Source organism: Argentina anserina, chromosome 5 (assembly GCF_933775445.1).
Source record: "Argentina anserina chromosome 5, drPotAnse1.1, whole genome shotgun sequence".
Taxonomy (NCBI): domain Eukaryota; kingdom Viridiplantae; phylum Streptophyta; class Magnoliopsida; order Rosales; family Rosaceae; genus Argentina; species Argentina anserina.
Window position 1 is genome coordinate 18,781,966 of NC_065876.1, and position 27,122 is coordinate 18,809,087.

Here is a 27,122-nt window from a genome sequence, read left to right on the forward strand (position 1 = left end):
CTCCTAATAATTTTATCAACACAATGTTTCCACAAGTATGGTTCATCCCAAACATAATACTTAGCTAATGCCTTGAGTCTATTCTTTTGAGCATGCGATAAAGTATCCAGAAATTGCTTAGAAACAAGATAATTCACAATATCTGCATACCATGGATCACTTACCTCAACTTGAAAGAGTTTCTCATCTGGGAAACTCTATTGGATAGCCAAGGGCTCGGCATCTCTTACCAAACGGTAGAAATGGTATGCTAAAACATTGTCACTTCCCTTCCTGTCCTTGATCTCGAGATCGAACTCTTGGAGTAAGAGAATCCATCGAATCAATCTCGGTTTGGCATTCTTTTTCGTCATTAAGTACTTCAAAGCTGCATGGTCAGTGTAAACAATAACTTTGGATTGAAGTAAGTAAGAACGAAACTTATCTAAAGCAAAGATCACGGCAAGAAGCTCCTTTTTCAATTGTGGTGTAGTTCTGTTGAGCATCATTGAGCGTTCGTGAGGCAAAATAGATGACGTAGGGCTGCTTATCCTTCCTTTGCCCTAGCACGGCTCCAACTGCATAGTCGGAGGCATCACACATCAACTCAAATGGCAAGGACCAATCCGGCGGTGCCATGATTGGTGCCGAAGTTAAGACCTTCTTCAATGTCTCAAATGCATGCTTGCAATCATCATCAAAGTGAAAGGGAATGTCCTTTTGAAGCAATGAACTCATTGGTTTCACAATCTTAGAAAAGTCTTTGATAAACCTACGATAGAAACCTGCATGTCCAAGAAACGATTGAACATCCCTCACACTTGCGGGGAGGGGTAAGTGACCCACAAGATCTATTTTAGACTTAACAATCTCAATTCCTTTAGATGAAACAATATGGCCTAAGACCCAATTCAAAACCAAGTTAGTTTCTTCACAACGTTTAAGCACAAGTTCAACATCCTCTAGACATGTTTTGAAATTTTCACCATAAACAGAAAAATCATCCATGAAAACTTCAATTTTAGAACCAATATACTCAGAGAAAATGTGATACATACAATGTTGAAATGTACCTGGAGCGTTTCATAAACCAAAAGGCATGCGACGATAAGCAAATGTACCGAAAAGGCATGTGAATGTAATCTTCTCTTGATCTTCTTCCGCACCACTAATTTGATTGTATCCATTATATCCATCAAGAAAACAATAGAAAGAATGACCAGCTAACCTCTCAAGCATTTGATCAATGAATGGCAACGACATATGGTCCTTCCTTGTTGTAGCATTGAGCTTCCTATAGTCGATACACACACGGTGACTGGTCACTGTCTTTTGAGGCACCAACTCGTTATCTTCCTTCTTCAGTACCGTGATTCCTGACTTCTTTGGCATAACTTGAATGAGAGACATCCACCTACTATCCGAGATAGGGTAGATCACGCCACAATCATGCAACTTAGCAATCTCGTCCTGGACAACTTGCATCATTGGTGGGTGAAGACATCTCTGACCTTCCTTGGTCGGTTTTGCACAATCTTCAAGCAAAATTCGGTGCACATACATGGTAGGGCTGATTCCTTTGATGTCGGCTAGGGTCCATCCTATTGCAATCTTGTGTCACTTCAGCACTTCAATCAATCTCTCCTCTTGTTCCTCGTTGAGTGCAGATGAAATGATCACTGGCAATTGTTAGGTTAATATTAACCTAGTAATGTTTGCCTTATTCTTATTCTTTTGCTTTATATTTTTGTATATTTATTTATTTCTTTTTACATTTCCTACTCATGTTAGGAAAATGTGCAAATGATCGGAAATACGTCAAGAAGAGTGGATTTAGCGCACATTATGGATTCAGGTGAAAGTTTCAAGCCAAAAAGAGCAAATGTGGAGATTTCATAAGAAAAGAAAAGTCAACGCCGGAAAATGCTTGTTAAACTCCAGCGATGAGAAGGTGGTTGCCGGAAATGGTGGTGGTTAAAGTCAATAAGTCAATGAATCATATTGGTGAATTATGAATTGTAAATTTTAATTTACAATTTAAATTCAAAATAGAAGAAGACAAATGAAGGAGACAATTTCAAGAACAAGATCCATAATTTGTGCTCCATGAATTGGGGATTTAAATTCAAAATAGAACAAGACAAATGAAGGTGACCATTTCAAGAACAAGATCCACAATTTGTGCTTCCACATTTGTCCACCATATCTAACCATTCATCCCCTTACATCTCCACCATTCATTTGTGACCTTAAGGCCTTTAAATACTCTCATTCTTCACAAATTCGTGCATTCTCCTTCACCACACTAAAACTCCATCAAAACTTCATATTTTCCATAGTTTTAACATAGTTTTCTTAGGCCTAAGTCATAGATATCAAGTTGTGCAAAGAAAAGTGTAAAGTGTCTTGAGTTTTCACCAAAAACTAAAGATCCTTTACACCCTTGATCAATCACAAACTTGTTTCATAGATTTGGGTCACTTCACTCTCTTTATCCTCTACTCATACTCTTTCTCAACCCTTGTTCTTTGTTCCTAGATTGTGTGGATAAAGTATGGTGTTCATGGAGTTCTTCTTTTGTTAGAACCCATTAATACCATACCATACTTAGAAGCATTTTCTTTCTTATTACATCTTTGTGGGTAGTAAACCTTTAGAGGTACGGTTTGGTATCATTTGTACCAAACCCTTGGTAATCTCTTCTCTCTTTACTCTACTTCTCTTTTGATGTATTTCATTTTCAAGGGTTGTTGTATTTAATGGGTTGTCAGTAGTTGGATTTGAGGCTAGGCTAGCCCTAGCCAAACTCATGTGCTAATGAATTCATTTTACTTTTAATTGATTGTGATGCATGTTGAATCTATGGGCTTCTAAACTTAAAATGCTTACTAAATGTGTTACTAGTTTTGTCACCTAGAAACATTTTTAGATAATTAATGAATCGGAACTTGAACTTGACAACTTCTTGAATCCGTGAGCATGGGTAGCCTTTAGGTGGTGGCTTAGTGTTTCTTACGGGAAATATTAAGTTGCTTGAATTTCTTACCATGAACTTAATGCTTGTGCTATAAGTGTAATTACTCTAAAGGGGTGTTATGCTTGTGGTACATAGCCCACTTGTATTATAAGGTAATATAATTGGGACTAAGGTTTTGTGATTTAATTTGGCTCCAAAAGACTTTGTTAAATTGCAAGATTAGTTGGTTTCTTGGTAGCTTCACCAAAGCACTAGGGGGAAGTTTGTCAAACATGTTATGCATTAATCTTGAGTTACATTTGTGCATGAGTAAGGCTAGGTGCAATGCCTAAGTCTCTACTCCTCTTTTGATTTTATCTCTACATTTACCTTTCTTTGTTGTTTTAATGCAAGAATTAGTTTGCTTAGCTTAATTCTAAAATAAACCAAGTCGATTCACTACCACTTGTTAATACCATCTCCATGATTCTTAGCTTCCAAAGGGCTAAGGTTGTGAACTTGTAAAAAGTTAGAATGCATGTTTTTCTAGTTTTTCTTCCGAAAATCTAGTTAGAGTTGAGTTTCCCCCAATCCCTTGAGTACGATACTCTACACTTTGCCTTACTAAAACTTGACCTCCTATACTTGGGAGTAGGTAGTTTCACACATAAATACACATAATCATACTTAAGTGATTCAACCAACAAGTTTTTGGCGCCGTTGCCGGGGATTGAGGTAAATCTTAATTCCTATTAGGTTTCTAAGGGACTAGAGAACCCATTTTTTTTTCTAGTTTACTTTTTTTTGTTTATGTTTAATTTTTGTAAATATCTACTTTACTTTTGAAGTTGACACAAGTACTTTGATAAGTGGAATGGTAGTTGTGGTAAGAAGAAAATAAATTGCATGCATGTTTAAAATGGAAAAGTAATCTTGCCTAATTATTATTTACTTATTACTTGTGCAAGCTCACATTCTAGTTGGTTAAAATTTGTAAATTTAAATATAAGGTACTCACTTTCTTTAGAATTAGAGATTGATTAGAACTTGTAAATTTCAAAGTAAGTTGGATTAGGGGCTTTATCCTTGTACCGTCGAGTTTAATCACTCTTCATCGAAAAGTTGAGTGGTAAACAACATCCAAGGATGAAATTCCTCTTCTATTTTACTAAGTGAATCGGATTTGGATTTTTTTTTGTAACGTATTTGTTTATCGCTCTTCCAAATAGGCGCACCTTAGTAGGATTATGATGTCTAGGTAAGTGGATAGGGATTTTATCCCGGGCGTTGTGCCGTGTACTAAGTGGTCTCACCTACCAAAGCCGCGTCTACGCTTACTTGGTCATAATTCGAAAAGAGTTACCGAAAAGAAGAATGTTAAGCTAATTAGTGCATTGTTTGGAACTACGCAATACTACTTTGGAACTACGCCAAAACGCACTTTGTTTGGAACTACGCCAAACATGGATTGGAATTACGCCAATTTCGTTACACTTGAGTTGGAATTACGCCAACTTGGAAAATCCTTATCCTTTTTGTTTTTCTCACTACAAGTTTTGATTGGTTTCTAATTTTCTAGAAATTGTTTACAAGTACCTTGGTAAATTCTTAAAAAACAAACAAACAAACAAAAAATCTAAATAATTATTGTTGCAATTTTAATTTCTTGTATATATCTTGCATGTTGTTTTATTGCTATTTACTTACTTGATCTTTAATTTGTTCCTTAGGTATTCATGTCCTTATCTCCTAAGAGTGAAAAAGGTTTACAAACTCTTCTAGAGCCCACCGATCAAGAGACTCCCATTGGGATTGGACAAAAGTTCAAGGCTTCTGCATCTACTAGTTTGTTTGGGGAAGATTCAAGTGATTCAAGTGATTCAAGTGAGAATGTGGAAAGTCCGGAATTAGTGGTTAATGACCTAGCCACATTTGAGAGGTTGTTCAATCTTGACAAAGAGGCACGGAAATTGAATCCTAATCTTGGTCCAAGAATATACAAGATAGTCATGGCGGATGGTGAACCAAGGGATGAGTTGAGAGAGCAAAGGCCTATCCGAGATTTTGCCTTGCCTACAATTTCTACACACTCAAGATGCATAGTGCTTCCTCCATGTGCATCATCTTTTGAGATCAAGCCTAGTTTTCTTCAAACCTTGCCAACATTCTATGGGTTACCGAACAATGATCCTTATCACCACTTAAGTGAGTTTGAGGATGCATGTGCAAATATCAAACTCAATGGCATGACGGAAGAAGCGCTTAAGCTCCGGTTGTTTTCTTGCTCCTTAAAGGAAAAGGCGAAGATGTGGTTGAACAAGCTCCCATCCAATAGTATTGGTTCATGGGAAGATATGCAAAAGAAGTTTATTATGAAGTACTTCCCTCCTCAAAAGGCTAATGCAAGAAGAACCGAGTTGATGACCTTTAAGGAGGAGCAAGATGAGCTCTTTCATGAGACGTGGGAGAGATTCAAGGATCTTGAGCTTGGTTGCCCTAATCATGGCCAATCTCAAGATATGCTTATGAGCCTATTTTATCAAGGCTTGACAACCCCATATTTAAGCTTTGCTAGTCCCTTAGCAAACACTAGAAAAGGGAAACAAAAACATAAAACAAAAATCAATATAACTAAACTAATGACTCAACTATAATGCCTTCAACATTCTGTCTCAGAGATCTTCAAACTCATAGCATCAAGAATAACACTTAATCGAAATAGATAGAATGAATTCAATGGTTAATAAACATGAGATCTCGCATAACAAGTAAGACATGGCAGAAACATAGGTATTGTAAGCTCAACATGTTCAAAACAAGTTCAAATTCAACTCACAAGGGATATGCACTCCAAATATTTTCTCTCAAGAACATGGCATATGCTTAAAAGCTTTTCACACATAAGAGTTAAGAACACATAGTGAATTCGAAAACCTCATGAAAGATACCAATCATATGCACAAATGAACCAAAACCATATGCTTACTCATGAAACAAACTCCACAGATCAAGAGCTACTCATTTTAAGAATCATGTGGATCTTTATAAAAGGTAGGCTTAGGCTCGGTAAGGATATCATTTTCAGGGAAAAGGAATCACAAAGGTCATCCTTAAGACTTAGCAGAGCAATAATCATCCACCTTATGTCGCCATACTTCATAAAACAAGGGCCAATTTTATCATGTTGGACCCATTCTTCACTCTAAATATTGTGAAAACAAACAAAGGCTAAAGTACAACATTATTGAGCCTTCAACAAATACATCACAACTCCAAATTCACATCAAACGTAGCTATGCCGTAACTTCTTTGTATTTTTTTATTCAAGCCGTGTTCATGTATTTTTCTCTTTTTGTTCTCACGGCATCTTTCTATTTTTTCTTCATTCTTTTCACTCTTTTCATACGGCATAAATACATACATTGCACAACCCCACACTTAAATCGAATCATCACTCCATATTAACATCCAACAATCGGGTCGGCCAAGCCTTAAAGACAAGGGTAGAGATACAACTATACTAAGCAAGGATATTAACATGTTGGTAATGAAATAAAAGGCTTAATATAGGCTCAAAGGGGTTCATACTAAGGTGTCCCAAGCAGGGCACAAATAAGGCATACGGCTTTTTGGTATAAGTGGTGGAATTCCTAAAAAGATCCAACAATCCTTTTCAAAATCAGAGTATATTATGATAAAAGTTTTGAAAGTTTCACAAAGTAAGTTCTAGCATTCTCTAGTTCATTGCAATTCTATGGCATATGAATTGATTAAAATAGATGTAATGAGGTTATATAGCCAATAAACGATAGATTAAACTCTCCAGAAAAGGCACATATATGGCTCGAAACTCACATAGGTTACATGAATTCAAACAAGTAGGGAACATGCTCATTATGTACCTAAGTTTCAAAATCCTCATCTATTACATGTTCGTACAATCTCTACACATCGATTAACCATCAAATAGCAATTAAGTTCAATTCAATATTGTGATCATCTATCAACCATAAATTCAGAGATCAACTCATCATAGACAGTTAAAGGCATACCTAAGACTCAAGACAAAATCAAAACAACAAAATAAAAATCAAAGCAATAAATACACCGAATGATGTATACCCCACCCCACACTTAAAACTTACATTGCCCTCAATGTACAATATAATAAGCAATGAAAATTAAAAGGAGATAAGGGATAAGAAAATGCAAACACTCATTGATGGCTCCTTCATTGGCTTAAATTTATAGTCCAAAGCCTAGACTATCTCCAGAATTTCACTTGCTTGCCGTAGGTTCAAGGAGAGAAGTCTCCTCCACGTTATGCTCCACAAAGTTCTCATAGTATGGCTTCAAGCGATGTCCATTGACCTGAAATTCCTTTCCATTTATTGCACTCTTAATCCCGATAGCACCAGAAGGAAAAATGTGAGTAATAACAAATGGGCCAAGCCACCTTGAACGAAGCTTGCCTGGAAACAACTTAAGTCAAGAATGAAACAAAAGAACTTTCTGCCCAACGACAAAGTGTTTCTTCCTAATCATACGGTCATGGAACGATTTGGTCTTCTCCTTGTAAATCATAGCTGAATCATAGGCCTCATTTCGAATCTCTTCAAGCTCATGCAATTGCAATTTCCTATGCAATCCGGCCTCGTCAATGTCCATGTTAAGATTCTTCACAGCCCACCATGCATGATGCTCAAGCTCCACGGGTAGATGGCATGCCTTGCCATAAACTAATCGAAACGGTGACATTCCAAGAGGAGTCTTGTATGCGGTTCTATAAGCCCAAAGAGCATCATCCAATCTTTGAGACCAATCTTTGCGTGATGGTCCAACTGATTTCTCTAAAATTATCTTGATCTCTCGATTAGAAAGTTCAACTTGTCCACTTGTTTGGGGGTGATAAGGCGTAGCAACCTTATGATTGATACCATACTTCCTCAACAACGCCTCAATGGTCCGGTTGCAAAAATGAGATCCTCCATCACTAATGATTGCTCTTGGCATACCAAACCTAGAGAAAATGTTAGAACGAAGGAAATCTGCAACAACTCGAGAATCATTAGTCCGGGTGGCTTTTGCTTCCACCCATTTCGAAACATAATCAACACAAACGAGTATGTACAAGAAACCATTAGAGTTTGGAAAAGGTCCCATGAAATCGATACCCCAACAATCAAATAGTTCAACAGTCAAGATAGGATGCATCGGCATTTGATCTCTAGAACCTATGTTTCCCATGCGTTGGCATCTATCACAAGTCATGCAAAACTGGTATGCATCTTTAAAGATCGTAGGCCAAAAGAAACCACATTTCAACACCTTAAGAGCAGTCCTACGTGAACCAAAATGTCCTCCACTAGACTCAGAATGGCAAAAAGTAAGTATAGAATGATGTTCAGATTCAGGAACACACCTCCTAATGATTTGATCAACACAATGTTTGCACAAGTATGGTTCATCCCAAACATAATACTTAGCTAATGCCTTGAGTCTATTCTTTTGAGCATGCGATAAAGTATCCGGAAATTGCTTAGAAACTAGATAATTCACAATATCTGCATACCATGGCTCACTTACCTCAACTCGAAAGAGTTGCTCATCCGGGAAACTCTCTTGGATAGCCAAGGGCTCGGCATCTCACACCAAACGACTCAAATGATCCGCCACAACATTGTCACTGCCCTTCTTGTCCTTGATCTCGAGATCGAACTCCTGGAGTAAGAGAATCCATCGAATCAATCTTGGTTTGGCATCCTTCTTTGTCATTAAGTACTTCAAAGCTGCATGGTCAGTGTAAACAATAACTTTGGATTGAAGTAAGTAAGAATGAAACTTATCTAGAGCAAAGATCACGGCAAGAAGTTCTTTTTAAGTTGTGGTGTAGTTTTGTTGAGAATCATTGAGCGTTCGTGAGGCATAATAGATGGCATAGGGCTGCTTATCCTTCCTCTGCCCTAGCACGGCTCCAACTGCATAGTCGGAGGCATCACACATCAACTCAAATGGCAAGGACCAATCCGGCGGTGCCATGATTGGTGCCGAAGTTAAGAGCTTCTTCAAAGTCTCGAATGAAAGCTTGCAATCATCATCAAAGTGAAAGGGAGCGTCTTTTTGAAGCAATGAACTCATTGGTCTCGCAATCTTGGAAAATTCCTTGATAAACCTACGATAGAAACCTCCATGTCCAAGAAACGATCCAACATCCCTCACACTTGTGGGGAGGGGTAAGTGATGCACAAGATCTATTTTAGACTTATCAACCTCAATTCCTCTAGATGAAACAATATGGCCTAAGACAATGCCTTGCGTAACCATGAAATGACATTTTTCCCAATTCAAAACCAAGTTAGTTTCTTCACAACGTTTAAGCACAAGTTCCACATTCTCTAAACATGCATCGAAATTCTCACCATAAACAGAGAACTCATCCATGAAAACTTCAATTTTAGAACCAATATACTCAGAGAAAATGTGATACATACAATGTTGAAACGTACCTGGAGCGTTGCATAAACCAAAAGGCATGCGACGATACGCAAACGTACCAAAAGGGCATGTGAATGTCATCTTTTCTTGATATTCCTCCACAACACTAATCTGATTGTATCCATTATATCCATCAAGGAAACAATAGAAAGAATGACCCGCCAATCTCTCAAGCATTTGATCAATGAATGGCAACGGCATGTGATCCTTCCTTGTTGTGGCGTTGAGCTTTCTATAGTCGATACACACACGGTGACTAGTCACCGTCCTTTGAGGCACTAACTCATTATCTTTGTTCTTTACCACCGTGATTCCTGACTTCTTTGGCACAACTTGAATGGGAGAGATCCACCTACTATCCGAGATGGGGTAGATCACGCCACAATCGTGCAACTTAGTGATTTCATCCTTTACAACTTGCATCATTGGTGGATGAAGGCGTCTTTGACATTCCTTGGTTGGTTTGGCACCATCTTCAAGCAAAATTCGGTGCACACACATGGTAGGGCTGATTCCTTTGATGTCGGCTAGGGTCCATCCTATTGCAATCTTGTGTCACTTCAGCACTTCAATCAATCTCTCCTCTTGTTCCTCGTTGAGTGCAGATGAAATGATCACGGGCAATGTATCCTCATCTCCCAAAAATGCATACTTCAAGTGGTCCGGAAGAACCTTAAGATCAAGCTTTGGGGCTTGCACCACAGAAGGAAGATTCTTATTAGTGGTTAAGAGAATTGGACTAGGAGAGACATAACTTACCTCACGTGGCGAAAACTCAAAAGAGGCCACATTCTCTAGTACAAATGATGGCACGGCATCATTGGCTTCCAACTCAGAAACATTGGAGCCATCACTTGCAAATCCGGCCCCTTGGGCAATGGTGAGTGCCAACTCGTCATGTGCCAAGGTATCTAGATAGTTATCTGCAAGGGAATTAAGAATGTCAACTGAAAAACAATCACTTAATTCCGAAAGCGGATACCTCATAGCTTCAAAGATGTTGAAGCTAATCACTTCACCGTCGAACTCAAAGGTGAGTGATCCACTAAACACATCAATCTTCGTTCTTGCAGTCCTCACAAAGGGACGCCCCAACAGAATAGGGACCTCCTTGTCATCTCCTTCAGTTGGCTCCATGTCAAGGACATAGAAGTCCGCAGAGAATATCAAGCTCGAAACCTGCACAAGAACATCTTCAACATAGCCCAAAGGGACTTTGTTGGAACAATCTGCCAATCGAATCACAACATTATCTCGTTTCAAATCACCTAGACCTAGATCCTCATAAATATAGTAAGGCATTACATTGATCGATGCACCTAAGTCTAACATTATCTTTTCAAATGTCATGTTTCCGATTGAACAAGGGATAGAAAAACTCCCTGGATCCTTAAGCTTTGGTGGTAGCTTCCGTTGGAGCACGGCAGAAACCGTCTCACTCATTGTGACAACCTCCTTCTCTCGAGTCATCCTCTTATTAGTGCACAATTCTTTCAAAAACGTAGCATACCTAGGATTTTGTTGTATGCATTCAATAAGAGGCATATTCACTTCCACGTTTTTGAAAATGTCGAGCATGACTTGATCAGAGTCATTCTTCTTTTGCTTTGCAAATCTATTGGGGAAGGGAACACGAGGAAGAGCATTAGTTGAAACTAAACCACTAGAGTTAGGATCCTTATCTTTGTCATGTGCGTCATGATCACATGTGGGAAGAGGCACGACATCATTAGCTTTAGAGGAGGCAGGGTCTTTCTCTTTGTCATTAGCATTGAAACTCTCGGCCTCTTTTCCTTTAGAAGGCACGGCCTTCTTGTTTTGCTGCAATTGAGCATCCAAGATCCTCCCACTTCTTGTCATCATGGCCTTCACGTTAGGATTTGGCTCAGTTTGGCTCGGCAACTTACCTCCTTCATCAATCTTTCCCATGAAGTCGATCACTTGTCCCATCTGCTTCTTAAGCTCGGTTATGTCTTTAGAATGAGCTTGTTGACCTGTAACTAAAGCTTGAGTAGCAGAGTTTAAATTTTGTTGCCCTTGAGCAAGGGACTTCAAAAGTTCATCATAGTTAGGTGCATATGCATTATTTGAACCATGAACGTTAGAGTTAAAGGGAACAGAACCTTGAGGTACCTGAGGCCTCACAAACAAACCTGAAGGACGAGGTCCTTGACCTTGAGCATTGGACGGTTGAGCATTGTTGTTCCAACGAAAATTTGGATGATTTCTAAGTCCAGGGTTGTATGTGTTCGAGTATGGATCGTACCTAGGCCTTTGTTGCCCCATGAAGTTCAACTCTTCTTCAGTCATTGCACCATTTGGACAATTTTCAGTCGTGTGATCTTTGAAAGAACAAATACCACATGCTTGATTGTTGATGCTCGAACCATTGAATGCCTTGACTAGAACGTCAAGCTTCCTTTCTAAAGTAGCCATCTGATTTCTTGCATCAACATCATATACCCCACGGCTCTTGCTTCCTCTCTTCTCCTTGGAACTAAATTGGCGATTGTTGTCAGCCAAGTCATCAATCAAGGTGTAAGCTTCTTGACTGGTCTTGTTCATGAATGTACAGCCACATGCCGAATCCACCATACTCTAGTTAATGGTGTCGAGTCCTTCATAGAAGAATTGCACCAAGTCATCCAACAAAATACCATGGTGAGGGCACTTTCTTTGTAGTTCTTGAAATTCCTCCCATGCCTCGTAGAGTGAATCACCATCCTTTTGAGTGAAGTTCTGAATCTCCCTCCTTAGTCTTTTCGTGAGTTGAGCAGGGAAGAATTGTTTCAAGAACTTCCTAGTCATTTCGTCCCATGTGGTGATGATTCCCGGAGGCAGAGAGTACAACCAACGTTTAGCATCGTCCTTAAGGGTAAATGGAAACAAAAGCAACCTCAAGCCTTCTTGAGACAGATGATGAATCGATTGGAGCTTGCAAATGTCCAAGAACTCCCTAAGGTGAACATTAGGGTCTTCCATTGAGGAACCAGAATACTTAGGGTTTAGGGAGAAGTTGGCTTCATTAGGTGGAGTGAAAGCAATGCATGAAGATGATTCAGGGGTGGTGGGGATGAAAACATTCTTGAGTGCCATTGGAGCACCAACAGGAACTATATCACGGTCCGCAATTGTGTCTATCTCTGAATTGAAGATGAAGGGAAAGAAATGATCCTCCTCTTCTTCTGATCTAGGTGAAGAGTTCAAGATTGAATTGCTTGGAGATGATTTGAAATCTAAGGGTCCACTCGTGAAAGAGTTGTTTAAATCTCGAAGTGCTTGGATTCGATCTTTGAGCTCTTGTGTTCTCTTAGATATTTCGGACATGCATAATTCCTGTAATACAAAAGTTAAAGGGTTAGCATTGCAAGATACAAAATGAAGACATGAATCGTGCCCTTCCTTGGTCATATACACAGCACACTTATGGAAGAGGCACGACAACTATGTTGTCATGTTACAAAGTTAGTTCTTTACATTTACAAAGTTCATACAATTCACAAGTTCTTTTTGCTATTTCAATGATTGAATGATCGATTGATTCTAAGTTGTAAACCGAGGTGGACGTGCGACCTAAGTATGGATGTCTAGACACAAGATCAAGTCTTTGTTTCAGAAGGCCGTATAGCTCAATTAGAGATAGTGAACATGGTAGGACTCATTTGTTGAACTACGGAGAGAGAACTCCCTATCGACTCCATCACCGAGATGTATGTCAGTCAATAGTTCTCTCAGATTCAATTTTGGTCCCATGCACCAGGGTAATAAAAGAGCGTGCCCCTTACTCAGCTGGACTGAAACTTGGGTGTTAGACAAATCTCCAAGTGTTAATAAAAGCCGCCCTCAACCTCATGCAAAAACTTTGGAAGAAAACATGAGGGGTTAAGGCTAATATTAACAAAAGGGACTTTACCTATTCCGTTCGATTTACAACCTACAACAATCATTCACTTAATCACCAAAACAAAAACCTAAGATATATTTACTATATGTTACAAAAAAAAAGCATATGCAAATTTACAATATGAACAGTGAATTCGAAATTAAAAGATTAGAGATCCATAAAGATGGATCCCCGGCAACGGCGCCATTTGATCGGTTCGATTACTCGAGATCAATATTAACCCTGTAAGCATCGTTAGTAGTATAAAGCAAGAGGGTATCGTTCACAAACCAGGGATCCAACCAGGGTAAAGAATCACAAACATTTAACAACGAATTCATAAGAGTTTAAAATATTTCAGATCAAACAGAAAATATACCTAAACTAATATATACATGTGATCAACCAACCAACACATAAACATCACCAAACAAATCGTCACAAGTAGCTTCAAAATCATAATCTCATCCTATGCAAAAACAGAGCCTTAGCGGACAAGTATTGAGTGAACAAACAACAACCTAATGCCGAACTAGGTTACTTAGCGCATCCCTAACTCGAAACATGTCCTTGTAATCCTATCTTAGCGCTTAGAAATTACAAGGTAACATGTCTTTCTCAATCTTACCACTTCATTGATTCATCTCTTATCTAATTACTTAGCGCATCTTAGATAACAAACGGATCATGGTTAATTCCTAGTGATTACTAACAAGTCAAGCATGTCACTTACTTTAACAAGTTATCAAAAACACTTAAGAATCCTATATGCAAAACTAACTTAGCGCCTTGAATAACATATAGTTAACGCACAAGAAAGAGAATCATTAAATCATTGAATTATAAACTCACGACATCTACATAGAAATCATAGAAAACAAAATCAGAACTACTTTATAACATCTTACAAAATCGTAAACTACATAAGAGTATTCCACAAATTCGGAACTAGCCAAAAACATAAACAAAACATCACACAAAGAATCCAAACCGAAAACATAAGTGAAGAAGCAACGAGTTACACTTTGTAAATCTCCTTAGCGGTATCAAAACAAGGCAACACGACTTCCACTTGAATGGCAATCCTAGGCATAGCGCTTTGGATCGAATGGAATGAAGGGAAGATGGTGTTTTCGCCTTGAATGGCTTTGAGGATGATGAGTAGTGTTTAAGGCAGAGCTTTGGCTAGTCTTGTGAGCAAGGTTGATGATCATTTTATGTGGAAATGAGGTGCTATATATAGAGGAAGAAACCCAAGGGAGGATGGCCACAAAGTCCACAAAGTTGAAACCAAATTGGTTGAGGTTTCCTAGGTTCGGCAGATCTGACCTTTGTCCCTTGTTGTGGCCATAACTTTCTCTAGACAATAGATATTGAGATGATTCCAACTGGCAATTTCAACTAGACTTCCGTGGCTTTTCATCCATATATCATGCACTTTCTCAATCATTTTGAGCTATCCAGGGGAACTCGTCAAAGTTGGATGATCTGCAGTGCCAGAATTCTGATTTCTATAAGGATTGCATATCTTTTGCATTAATTGCATATCTTCTTCCTCCTTTAATGCTGATTTCTTTTGCACAAATTTCTTCCTTTGAATTAGGGAGGCAGCAAAAGTCTTAATTGTTACAGCCATGTTTGATTTTTCTTACCTCTCCTCATTAAATTTGGTGCATGCCTTCTTTGCCTTTCTTGCCTCTTCTCATTTAATTTGCTGCATGCCTTCTTTGACATTCTTTGGTGCAGGAATTTATGGACATTCTGAAACATATTTGTGCTCTATATGCAGGACGAACAAAGTCCCAAGTTTCCCTCATAGCCCTTGGATCAAAAGCAAATCAATGGCTGAGATAATTCCGTCAAGCTCACTGGACCTCCGAGAAATGATTCAGTCATATCTCCCTGTAGGAATAAGATATTGATTTGATTCCAAATCCTACAGAAACTAGACTCAAAATCCTTTTTATCCATATAAGGTACGTCTTCTAACGCAATCGGAGCTATCCAGGGGAGCCCGTCGAAGTTGGACTACAAATCTTGACAGCATTTTCATTCTTGCATGGATTGGGCTTTTAAGTGTATCTTCTTCTCTTTCCTTGTGGAACTAAGATTGCTTTCCTTCTCCAACATGGATTTGTATTTCCTAATAAGAATAAGTATATTAGAAACAAAGAAATACGAAAGGATGAATCATACTCGAACAAGGAATCCTATCTCAACAAGGATTATTAACATTTAGCACGATTTCATCATCAATTCACTTATAATTGATATAAGCTCTACCTAAACAATTATTCATACAAAAGAAACTAAAACATACTAAATAAGAGGTAACAAAGAGTAAGAATAGGGCATAAACGCATTAAGAACGTCACACTTTGTGCTCCTATCAGATGGTTCCATAAAGAATTGCAAACACATGGAGGGTTTGTGTCGACTACCGCAAGTTGAATGCTGCAACAAGGAAGGATCACTTTCCACTCCCTTTCATTGATCAAATGTTGGAAAGGCTTGCGGGACAAGCATTCTATTGTTTCCTTGATGGCTATAGTGGATATAATCAAGTCCCAATTGCCCCCGAAGATCAAGAGAAGACAACTTTCACATGCCCATATGGAACTTTTGCTTACCGAAGAATGCCTTTCGGATTATGTAATGCACCCGCCACCTTCCAACGGTGTGTCATGGCCATTCTTGCCGAGTTGCTTGAGTTTGTAGAAGTCTTTATGGATGACTTTTCTGTGTATGGGAACTCATTTGAAGAATGTCTTGATCATCTCTCCCTTGTCCTTAAGAGGTGTGAAGAGACGAATCTAGTGATTAATTGGGAGAAATGTCACCTCATGATGCAAGAAGGGATTGTTCTTGGCCACAAAATATCATCGAAGGAGAATGAAGTAGATAAAGCAAAGGTTGAAATCATTGAGAAGTTGCCCCCTCCCGTGAATGTAAAAGGTGTAAGAAGCTTTCTTGGGCATGCCGGTTTTTACCGAAGGTTTATAAAAGATTTCTCCAAGATAGTGAAGCCTCTTTGTGATCTATTGGCCAAGGAGACTCAATTTATATTTGATGAAGCATGTTTGAAAGCATTTGAGAGGATAAAGGAGTTGCTTACCAATGCTCCTATTATTTGCTCACCGGATTAGACTCTCCCATTTGAAATTATGTGTGATGCAAGTGATTACGCCTTGGGAGCAGTGTTGGGACAACGTAAGGAGAAACTCTTGCATGCCATCTACTATGCAAGCAAAACCTTGAATGATGCCCAAGTAAACTATACTACCACCGAGAAAGAGTTATTGACAGTGGTATTTGCCTTAGAAAAGTTTCGGAGCTATCTCTTGGGGTCTAAAGTCATTATCCACACGGATCATTCCGCACTCAAGTATTTATTGTCTAAGAGTGATGTCAAACCAGGACTTTTGAGGTGGATCTTACTTCTTCAAGAGTTTGACATTGAAATTGTTGACAAGCCCGGCAAGGTTCACTTGGTAGCGGATCATCTCTCTCGACTTACTCATCAAAGTGAAGATAATGAGGTGCCTTTGAATGAATCATTTCCGGATGAGAGGCTGTTTTCCATTGTTGAGAAGAAGCTACCATGGTTTGCACATTTGGTTAACTTCTTGGCAAGTGGGGGGAAATGTTTTCCTAAGACATTTGATTTCCATTCAAGAAGGAGACTCATTAAAGAAGCAAGACACTACTTTTGGGATGATCCATACTTATTCAAGCAATGCAAGGATCAATTGGTGAGGAGATGCATTCCGGAGGAAGAAATACAAAGTGTCATATCTTTTTGCCATGATCAAGCTTGTGGCGGTCACCATGGAGGAAAGAAAAACGGCCCAAAAAGTACTTAATTCTGGGTTTCGGTGGCCGTCATTATTTAAAGATGCACATTCTTATCTGAGCTATTGTGATCGTTGTCAAAGGGTAGGCAATATTTCCTCAAGAGACCAAATGCCTTTGAACTATATGCTTGAAGTGGAGATATTTGATGTATGGGGCATAGACTTTATGGGACCCTTCCCAAGTTCATATGGCTATCTCTATATTCTTGTAGGAGTTGATTATGTAAGCAAATGGGTTGAGGCCGTGGCCACCAAGGTAAATGACCACAAGGTCGTGCTCAAGTTCCTTAAAGAGCACATCTTCACAAGACTCGGCACACCTAGAGCAATAATTAGTGATGGAGGCTCCCATTTTATGAACAAGCCATTTGCGGCCTTATTGAAGAAGTATGGGGTTAAGCACAAAGTCTCAACACCATACCACCCCCAAACAAATGGCCAAGTTGAAATATCTAACCGGGAGATAAAGAGCATCCTTGAAAAGGTGGTGTCTACAACTAGAAAAGATTGGGCAATGAAGCTTGATGATGCTCTATGAGCTTACCGTACCGCATTCAAAACACCTATCGGAATGTCTCCATATCGCCTTGTTTATGGAAAGACTTGTCATTTACCGGTTGAGTTGGAGCATAAGGCTTATTGGGCATTGAAGACCCTCAATTTTGACATAGAAAAGTGTGGTGAGGAGCGGAAGTTAGAGCTTTGTGAGCTAGAGGAGCTTCGGATGGATGCCTATGAGAATGTAAAGATTTATAAAGAGAAAACTAAGGCATTCCACGACCAAAGGATCAAAACCAAGCACTTGGAGGTTGGGCAACTTGTACTTCTTTTCAACTCCAAATTAAAGTTGTTTCCCAGCAAGCTAAGATCAAGGTGGATTGGGCCATTTGAGCTTGTTGAAGTATTTAGTCATGGGGCGGTCACATTGAAGAACTTAAGAGATGGATCTACTTTTAAGGTTAATGGTCATCGAGTAAAGCCTTATCTAGAGGGTGCACCAAAAGATACTTATGCGGAGGTGAAGTACTTCGAGGACCCTCTCACCATTTGAGCAAGCATGGACCTTGTTAATGTCCTTAAACTTAAACCCGTCTTGGCGGACTCCAAGGGTTAGCATAATAAGATGGAGCTAAGGGATTGCAAGGCCCAATGGGCTTTGTTGGTTTTCACCATCCACAATTGGCACTATGGAGCTACATGAGATCTTCAAAGAGTTTGCGTTTTCTTATCCTTCACTCTCATTTTTCTAAGCATGATTAGTGTGTGTTTTTGTTTCCATGTTAATAAATTATGGCAATGAGGTTTGGATATTCATTTCATACTTGACCAATGGATAAAACACAAAAGATTTAGCTTTTATTGAAAGGATTATCCAAAGTTTAAGTGTGAGGTGACTACCTTCTCTCTCTTGCTTTATTAGTTAGTTGTGGTCTTACTAATGCATGCTCCCCAAAACATTGATAGGATCTTAATAGTTTCATACCACATTAAGGACTATATGATGTTTTAAGTGTGAGGTGCTTGCTAGGCAATTGTGTTGGTTAGTTTGTATTGACTAGCATGTGGTAAATAATATACATAGTTTATACTTTATATTTGTTTTACTATTGTTCACGGCACATTGAGGACAATGTGTAAATGAAGTGTGAGGTGCTTGCTAGGCAATTGTGTTGGTTAGTTTGTATTGACTAGCATGTGGTAAATAATAAACATAGTTTATACTTTATATTTGTTTCACTATTGTTCACGGCACATTGAGGACAATGTGTAAATGAAGTGTGATGTATAAGACTAAGTAATTTCATTCCTTATAATTTTTTTTATGTTTACTTTATTTAAAAAATCCATAAAAATTGAGATATTTTGAAAAATGCAAAAACAAGTTTGTTTGTGGTTTACTTGCTTGGTGCCAATAACAAAACAATCATCATATTTGGATAGAATGATTTTGAGCATGTTTAGCGGTTAAAAATCAATGCTTTGTTAATAGAAGGATTTGGTATTTTGTGCTCACATATGTTTAGAGTCATATTGCCTATGTCATTTTAAATGCATTCATGTGTGAAAAATGAGGACTATATTTGTTGAAACGATCTATGCCTATGTGAGATTTTGAGCCGATGAGAGTGCATAAAAGTTTCTAATGCACTAGTTGTTTCATTGTGTGATCAATTCATTGTGCTTGCAATCTAGAACTTGCTTTAAATCTTTCGAGACTTTTATCAAGGCATGAGTTGTTATTGGGGAAGACCAAGGCATTAGGTATCCACCAAGGCCAAATAGCTTTTATCCTTAAAAAATATCCATTAGTAAGCCAATTTGAGCCTATGTAGTTTTGTGTTAGCCTTTTCATTTCTTTACCACCATAAATGTCTACCATTCTTAAACTTAAACATTTTTTTTCTATCCTCTCTAACCCAAGTGGTAAGCAATGTGAGTCTTATTGTTAGTTTGGTGCTTGTAAATGAGTTTGAGATATTTCAAAAAAATAAGTGTGAGGTGGGGTAGATTAGTCTTGTGTGTAGCCAAGAAAAAGAAAAATGGTGACTCTAGACATGTTCACAATATCAAAAGAATCAATCAAAATCAAATATGGACTAGGGTCATCGAAAATTAGTACTAGTAAAAAAAAAATTTGTTGCAAAAAAAAATCCAAAAAAAAGTGAGGAGAATAATTTAGTAGTCTAGTTGTACTTGAGTTTGTGGAATCAAGAAGTTACAAAGCACATAGAGTTGTAAAAGTGTATTATGGGATCTCAACAAGAGAATTGCTTACTATGAGGCTTAGAATTTGTGATATTTTTCATTTTATTTCTTAAGATTCCACCTTAAGCCCTATATAACCAAAATAAAAGACCTTGTGATCCGAGAGAACTCATGTAATGATCATGTGGAGAAAAGATTGAAGAACAAGCCTATGGAAAGCGTGTCCATTGAATTGCTTTTGAGTGTAAACACTAACCAAAAACACTTGAGTGAAAATGAGTGTATCCATGTGAGTTTGATGGTTAGACAAATGTAGTCCAAGTTAATCGTATATGGATGACTTTAAGATGACACACATGGCATACGCATATATATACTTTCTTGAGCATGACATTCCAAATCCATTTATTAGCCTTGCATTTCGAAAATTTAGTTTCTAATCATGCTCAATTGATATCATGGTTCTTTAAAGGAATTGGTTGAATTCAAGATGGAAGCAAGTGACCCATTTAGTTTGGTTGTGTTTAGTTTTGATTTGCTTAAGGACAAACAAAGTCTAAGTGTGAGGTAGTTTGTTAGGTTAATATTAACCTAGTAATGTTTGCCTTATTCTTATTCTTTTGCTTTATATTTTTGTATATTTATTTCTTTCTTTTTACGTTTCCTACTCATGCTAGGAAAATGTGCAAATGATCGGAAACACGTCAAGAACAGTGGATTTAGCGCACATTATGGATTCGGGTGAAAGTTTCAAGCCAAAAAGAGCAAATGTGGAGATTTCATAAGAAAAGAAAAGTCAACGTCGGAAAATGTTTGTTAAACTCCGGCGATGAGAATGTGGTTGCCGAAAATGGTGGTGGTTAAAGTCAATAAGTCAATGAATCATATTGGTGAATTATGAATTGTAAATTTTAATTTACAATTTAAATTCAAAATAGAAGAAGACAAATGAAGGAGACAATTTCAAGAACAAGATCCACAATTTGTGCTCTATGAATTGGGGATTTAAATTCAAAATAGAAGAAGACAAATGAAGGTGACCATTTCAAGAACAAGATCCACAATTTGTGCTTCCACATTTGTCCACCATATCTAACCATTCATCCCCTTACATCTCCACCATTCATTTGTGACCTTAAGGCCTTTAAATACCCTCATTCTTCACAAATTCGTGCATTCTCCTTCACCACACTAAAACTCCATCAAAACTTCATATTTTCCATAGTTTTAACATAGTTTTCTTAGGCCTAAGTCATAGATATCAAGTTATGCAAAGAAAAGTGTAAAGTGTCTTGAGTTTTCACCAAAAACTAAAGATCCTTTACACCCTTGATCAATCACAAACTTGTTTCATAGATTTGGGTCACTTCACTCTCTTTATCCTCTACTCATACTCTTTCTCAACCCTTGTTCTTTGTTCCTAGATTGTGTGGATAAAGTATGGTGTTCATGGAGTTCTTCTTTTGTTAGAACCCATTAATACCATATTTAGAAGCATTTTCTTTCTTATTACATCTTTGTGGGTAGTAAACCTTTAGAGGTACGGTTTGGTATTATTTGTACCAAACCCTTGGTAATGTCTTCTCTCTTTACTCTACTTTTCTTTTGATGTATTTCATTTTCAAGGGTTGTTGTATTTAATGGGTTGTGAGTAGTTGGATTTGAGGCTAGGCTAGCCCTAGCCAAACTCATGTGCTAATGAATTCATTTTACTTTTAATTGATGTTGATGCATGTTGAATCTATGGGCTTCTACACTGAAAAAGCTTACTAAATGTGTTACTAGTTTTGTCACCTAGAAACATGTTTAGGTAATTAATGAATTGGAACTTGAACTTGACAACTTCTTGAATCCGTGAGCATGGGTAGCCTTTAGGTGGTGGCTTAGTGTTTCTTAGGGGAAATATTAAGTTGCTTGAATTTCTTACCATGAACTTAATGCTTGTGCCATGAGTGTAATTACTCTAAGGGGGTGTTATGCTTGTGCTACATAGCCCACTTGTATTATAAGGTAATATAATTGGGACTAAGATTTTGTGATTTAATTTGGCTCCAAAAGACTTTGTTAAATTGCATGATTAGTTGGTTTCTTGGTAGCTTCACCAAAGCACTAGGGGGAAGTTTGTCAAACATGTTATGCATTAATCTTGAGTTACATTTGTGCATGAGTAAGGCTAGGTGCAATGCCTAAGTCTCTACTCCTCTTTTGATTTTATCTCTACATTTACCTTTCTTTGTTGTTTTAGTGCTAGAATTAGTTTGCTTAGCTTAATTCTAAAATCAACCAAGTCGATTCACTACCACTTGTTAATACCATCTTCATGATTCTTAGCTTCCAAAGGGCTAAGGTTGTGAACTTGTAAAAAGTTAGAATGCATGTTTTTCTAGTTTTTCTTCCGAAAATCTAGTTAGAGTTGAGTTTCCCCCAATCTCTTGGGTACGATACTCTACACTTTCCCTTACTAAAACTTGACCTCCTATACTTGGGAGTAGGTAGTTTCACACATAAATACACATAATCATACTTAAGTGATTCAACCAACAAGGGATAGAAGGATCACTGGCAATGTATCTTCACACATAAATACACATAATCCTCGTTGAGTGCAGATGAAATGATCACTGGCAATGTATCTTCATCTCCCAAAAACGCATACTTCAAGTGGTTCGGAAGAAGGGACAACAACAAGATGGGGACCTCCTTGTCATATGCCTTAGTTGACTCCATGTCAATGACATAGAAGTCTGCATGGAAAATTAAGCTCGAAACTTGCACAAAAACATGTTCAACATAGCCTAAAGGGACTTTGTTGGAACAATCAGCCAATCGAATCACAACATTATCTCGTTTCAAATCACCTAGACCTAGGTCCTCATAAATGTAGTAAGGCATTACATTGGTAGATGCACCTAAGTCTAGCATTATCTTTTCAAATGTCATGTTTCCGATTGTACAAGGGATAGAAAAACTCCTTGGATCCTTAAGCTTTGGTGGTAACTTCCTTTGGAGCACGGTATAGACTGTCTCACTCATTGTGACAACCTCCTTCTCTCGAGTCATCCTCTTATTGGTTCACAATTCTTTCAAAAACTTAGCATAGGCTTGGCGCGTGTGCCCCACGCGCGGCCTGCCGGAGGTGGCGCGTGCACCCCACACGCCGGCACGTGCGGTGATGAGTGCTCGATTACTCGACATTAATATTTAACCCTGAACACATCATTAGTAGTATAAAGTAAAAGGGTATCGTTCACAAACCGGGGATCCAGCCAGGGCTTAGGATCACAATACTTAACACGAATTCATAAATATATAAATGGTTTGATATAAGTTCGGATTGAGACATAAAAACAGTAAATAAAACCTAAACTAATATGTACATGTGATCAACCAACCAACACATAAACAATCACCAAAACAACTCACATTAAAGAAATCGAAACAATTTCTATACCCATCTTAAGAATCATGCCAAGACCATATATTGAACAACTAAGGATGGATCATGCAATTAGGGTTCTAAGCAGTAACCTAAACACATAGACACTTAACACATTTGATTAATACCAAGCAGCCATAATCGAAATATAACATGTTCATCTTCATCATGTAATTCCAAAGGCATGCACATTGAATTCATCAAGTATATCACCTACTTAACCAACAACCATGCAATTCGAAATTCACATATAAAAGAGTAAACATGTTCTTAGCATAAGTCTTTAATCCAACAATCTAAATATCATGCTACAAGCATAGTCATAACACTTAGAAATCGAAATTGATCATACATAGTACACGGCAGAAACCAAAACAGTAACTTCATAAAACCAAAACATAATTTCGAATCCTTTATATAAATTGAATCAAGTAGCTATCTCATAGAAAAAATTGAAACAAGATTACATTACACAAATCGCATGCTCATCCAAGAACAAGAACAAAACCAAAACCGAATTGAAACAAGAGTGAATCATGGTTACACTTTATAAATCAAGCAATCCACAAGTGTGGTCGTGACTTCTATGGGATGAAACCTTCTTCACAAGCGTGCTTGAAGGCTATAGATTGGTGGGGGAATGATAGAATCGGTTTTGGGATTTCTTGGAAGGGTGAGGGATTAATTCGGCAAAGCTAGACTTGTGTTTGTGTGCAAGGTTGATGATGATCTGAATGGAGAGGCCGAGCCTCTATATGTAGGAGTCTAGGAAGCCATCTTGCCGTCCTATAAGGAAGTAGAATCCAATTGGGAAACTGAAATCCTCTTTGTTATGGATTTGATTCATGTACTCCATATCCAACTTGATATAGGAAACCAAGTCCAATATGGAGATCACTTAAGGGCTGCACTGCATCATCTCTTGGTCCAACTAGGGGTACCTAGGCCCGCCTCCTCTTCTCCTTCTTCAACTCGAACATGATTTCCTTGTCTCACTAGGAATGCATCTCGACATCTCTTCTTCCTTTCCAAATATGATTCGTCTTTCCTGAAAAGAAATCGACAATTAAGGAATACGAAAGAATGAAAATAGGAAAGTAGAATCCTAGTCGAGTAAGGAATCCTAACTCAATAAGGAGTTTTAACACTTAGCACAATTTCATCATTAATTCATTCAATATTCGACATAGCTCTACCTATAACATACAAATGACAAATATGAACCTAAAACAACTAAATAAGAAGTAACAAAGCATAAGAATAGGGCATATAACCATTAAGAACGTCACACTTTGTGCTCCTATCAACAACCCCACACTTAGACTTTGCTAGTCCCTTAGCAAACACTAAAAAGGGAAATCAAAACATAAAACAAAATCAAAGCAACAAAAACTAACGACACAACATACTAATGCCTTCAACATTTTGTCTCAGAGATCTTCGAACTCATAGCATCAAGAATAACACTCAATCGAAATAGATAAGATGAACTCAATGGTTAATAAACATGAGATTTGATTTAACAAGTAAGACATGGGAGAAACAAAGGTGAAATTAAGCTCGACATATTCAAAACAAGTTCAAATTCAACTCACAAAGGATATGCACCCCAAATCTTTTCTCTCAAGAACATGGCTTATGCTTAAAAGCTTTTCACACACAAGTGTTATGAACATAGTGAAATCGAAAACCTCATGAAAGATACCAATCATATGCTCAAATGCACCCAAACCATATGCTTACTCATGAAACAAACTCCACAAATCAAGAGCTACTCATTTTAAGAATCATGCGGATCTTTAGAAAAGGGATAGGTTAGGCTCGGCATGGATATATTTTCAGGGTAAAGGAATCACCAAGGTCATCCTCAAGACTAAGCAGAGCAAAACATCCACCTTATGTCGCCATACTCCATAAAACAAGGGCCAAATATCATCATGTTGGACCCATTCTTACTTTAAACATTGTGAAAATGAACAAAGGCTAAAGTATAACATTATTGAGTCTTCAACATATACATCACAACTCCAAATTCACAAAAACAACATGTATGCCGAGATCTTTTCATACTTTCTTTTCATTCATCATTTTTTTCTTCACCGTGCATCATGAATCTTTTCTTTTCTTTTTCTCACGGCATCTGACATTTTTTTCTTCTTTTTCATACTCTTTTCTCGGCATAACATACATACAATAGCATAACCCCACACTTGAATCAAATCATCACTCCATATTAACACCAAGAATCGGCTCTGCCAAGCCTCAAAGACAAGGTAGAGATATAACTATACTAAGCAAGGATATAACATGTTGGTAATGAAAGGAAATGCTTAACGTAGGCTCAAAGGGGTTAACACTATGGTGTCCCAAGCAGGGCTCAAATAGGGAATACGGCCTTTTGGATTAAGTGGTGGAAATCCTACAAAGATCCAACAATCCTTTTCAAAATCAGAGTATATTATGATATAAAGCTTCGAAAGTTTCACAAAGTAAGTTCTAGTATTCTCTAGTTCATTGCAATTCTATGGCATATGAATTGATCAAAATAAATGTAATGAGGTTATAAAGCCAAGAAACGATAGATTAAAACTCTCCAAAGAAAGGCACAAGTATATGGCTCGAAACTCACATAGGTTCCATAAATTCAAACAAGTAAGGAACATGCTCATTCTGTACCTAAGTTTCAAAATCCTCATCTACTACATGTTCGTACAAAATCTACACATCGATTAACCATCAAATAATAATGAAGTGCATTTCAATATCATGATCATCTATCAACCATAAATTCAAAGATCAACTCATCCTAGACAGTTAAAGGCATACCTAGGACTCAAAACACAAACAAAACAAGTTAAAAATCGAAAAACAGACCTAAAAATGACACTAAAAATCGAAAAACAAAACAACCAAATTGAAACACATAAGCATCAAACAATAGAATACAACGAATGGTGTATACCCCACCCCACACTTAAAACTTACATTGCCCTCAATGTACAATATGATAAGCAATGAAAATTAAAAAAAAGATAAGGGATAAGAAAATGCAAACACTCGTTGATGGCTCCTTCATTGGCATAAGTTTATAGTCTATAGCCTAGACTATCTCCAAAGCATCACTTGCTTGCCGTAGGATCAAGGAGAGACGTCTCCTCCACGTTATTCTCCACGAAATTGTCATAGTACGGCTTCAAGCGATGTCCATTGACCGTGAATTCCTTTCCATGCACGATACTTTTGATCTGAATAGCACCAGAAGGAAAAACATTAGTAACAACAAACGGTCCAAGCCACCTAGAACTGAGCTTGCCCGGAAACAATCTAAGTCGAGAATTAAACAAAAGAACTTTCTGCCCAACGACAAAGTGTTTCTTCCTAATCATGTGCTCATGGAATGTCTTAGTCTTCTCCTTGTAAACCATTGCTGAATCATAGGCCTCATTTCGAATTTCTTCAAGCTCATGCAATTGCAACTTCCTATGCAATCCGGCCGCATCAATGTCCATGTTAAAATTCTTCACAGCCCACCATGCACGATGTTCAAGCTCCATAGGAAGATGGAACGCCTTGCCATAGACTAATCGAAATGGTGACATGCCTAGAGGAGTCTTGTATGCCGTCCTATAGGCCCAAAGAGCATCATCCAATCGTTGAGATCAATCCTTGCGTGATGGTCCAACAGACTTCTCCAAAATTCTCTTGATCTCATGATTAGATAGCTTTACTTGTCCACTTGTTTGGGGGTGATAAGGCGTAGCAACCTTGTGCTTGATTCCATACTTCTTCAACAACGCCCCAATGGTCCGATTG

The 27,122-nt window shown here is 38.0% G+C and overlaps 1 protein-coding gene, 1 non-coding gene and 2 pseudogenes across 2 annotated transcripts; 2 read left to right on the forward strand and 2 right to left on the reverse strand.

Annotated features, from left to right (window-relative positions):
* Window positions 1-8,695, reverse strand: part of LOC126795669 (uncharacterized) — a 79,779-nt pseudogene extending 71,084 nt beyond the window's left edge.
* Window positions 8,696-12,083: 3,388 nt separating this feature from the next.
* On the forward strand, window positions 12,084-12,190 carry LOC126796547 (small nucleolar RNA R71). Its single transcript, XR_007672389.1, has one exon. It is a non-coding gene; the product is annotated as a small nucleolar RNA R71 (small nucleolar RNA).
* Window positions 12,191-17,738: 5,548 nt separating this feature from the next.
* On the forward strand, window positions 17,739-18,218 carry LOC126795672 (uncharacterized). The gene has a single exon (XM_050522462.1). The coding sequence runs from the start codon at window positions 17,739-17,741 to the stop codon at window positions 18,216-18,218; it is 480 nt and encodes a 159-aa protein (XP_050378419.1).
* Window positions 18,219-25,686: 7,468 nt separating this feature from the next.
* Window positions 25,687-27,122, reverse strand: part of LOC126795673 (uncharacterized) — a 68,177-nt pseudogene continuing 66,741 nt past the window's right edge.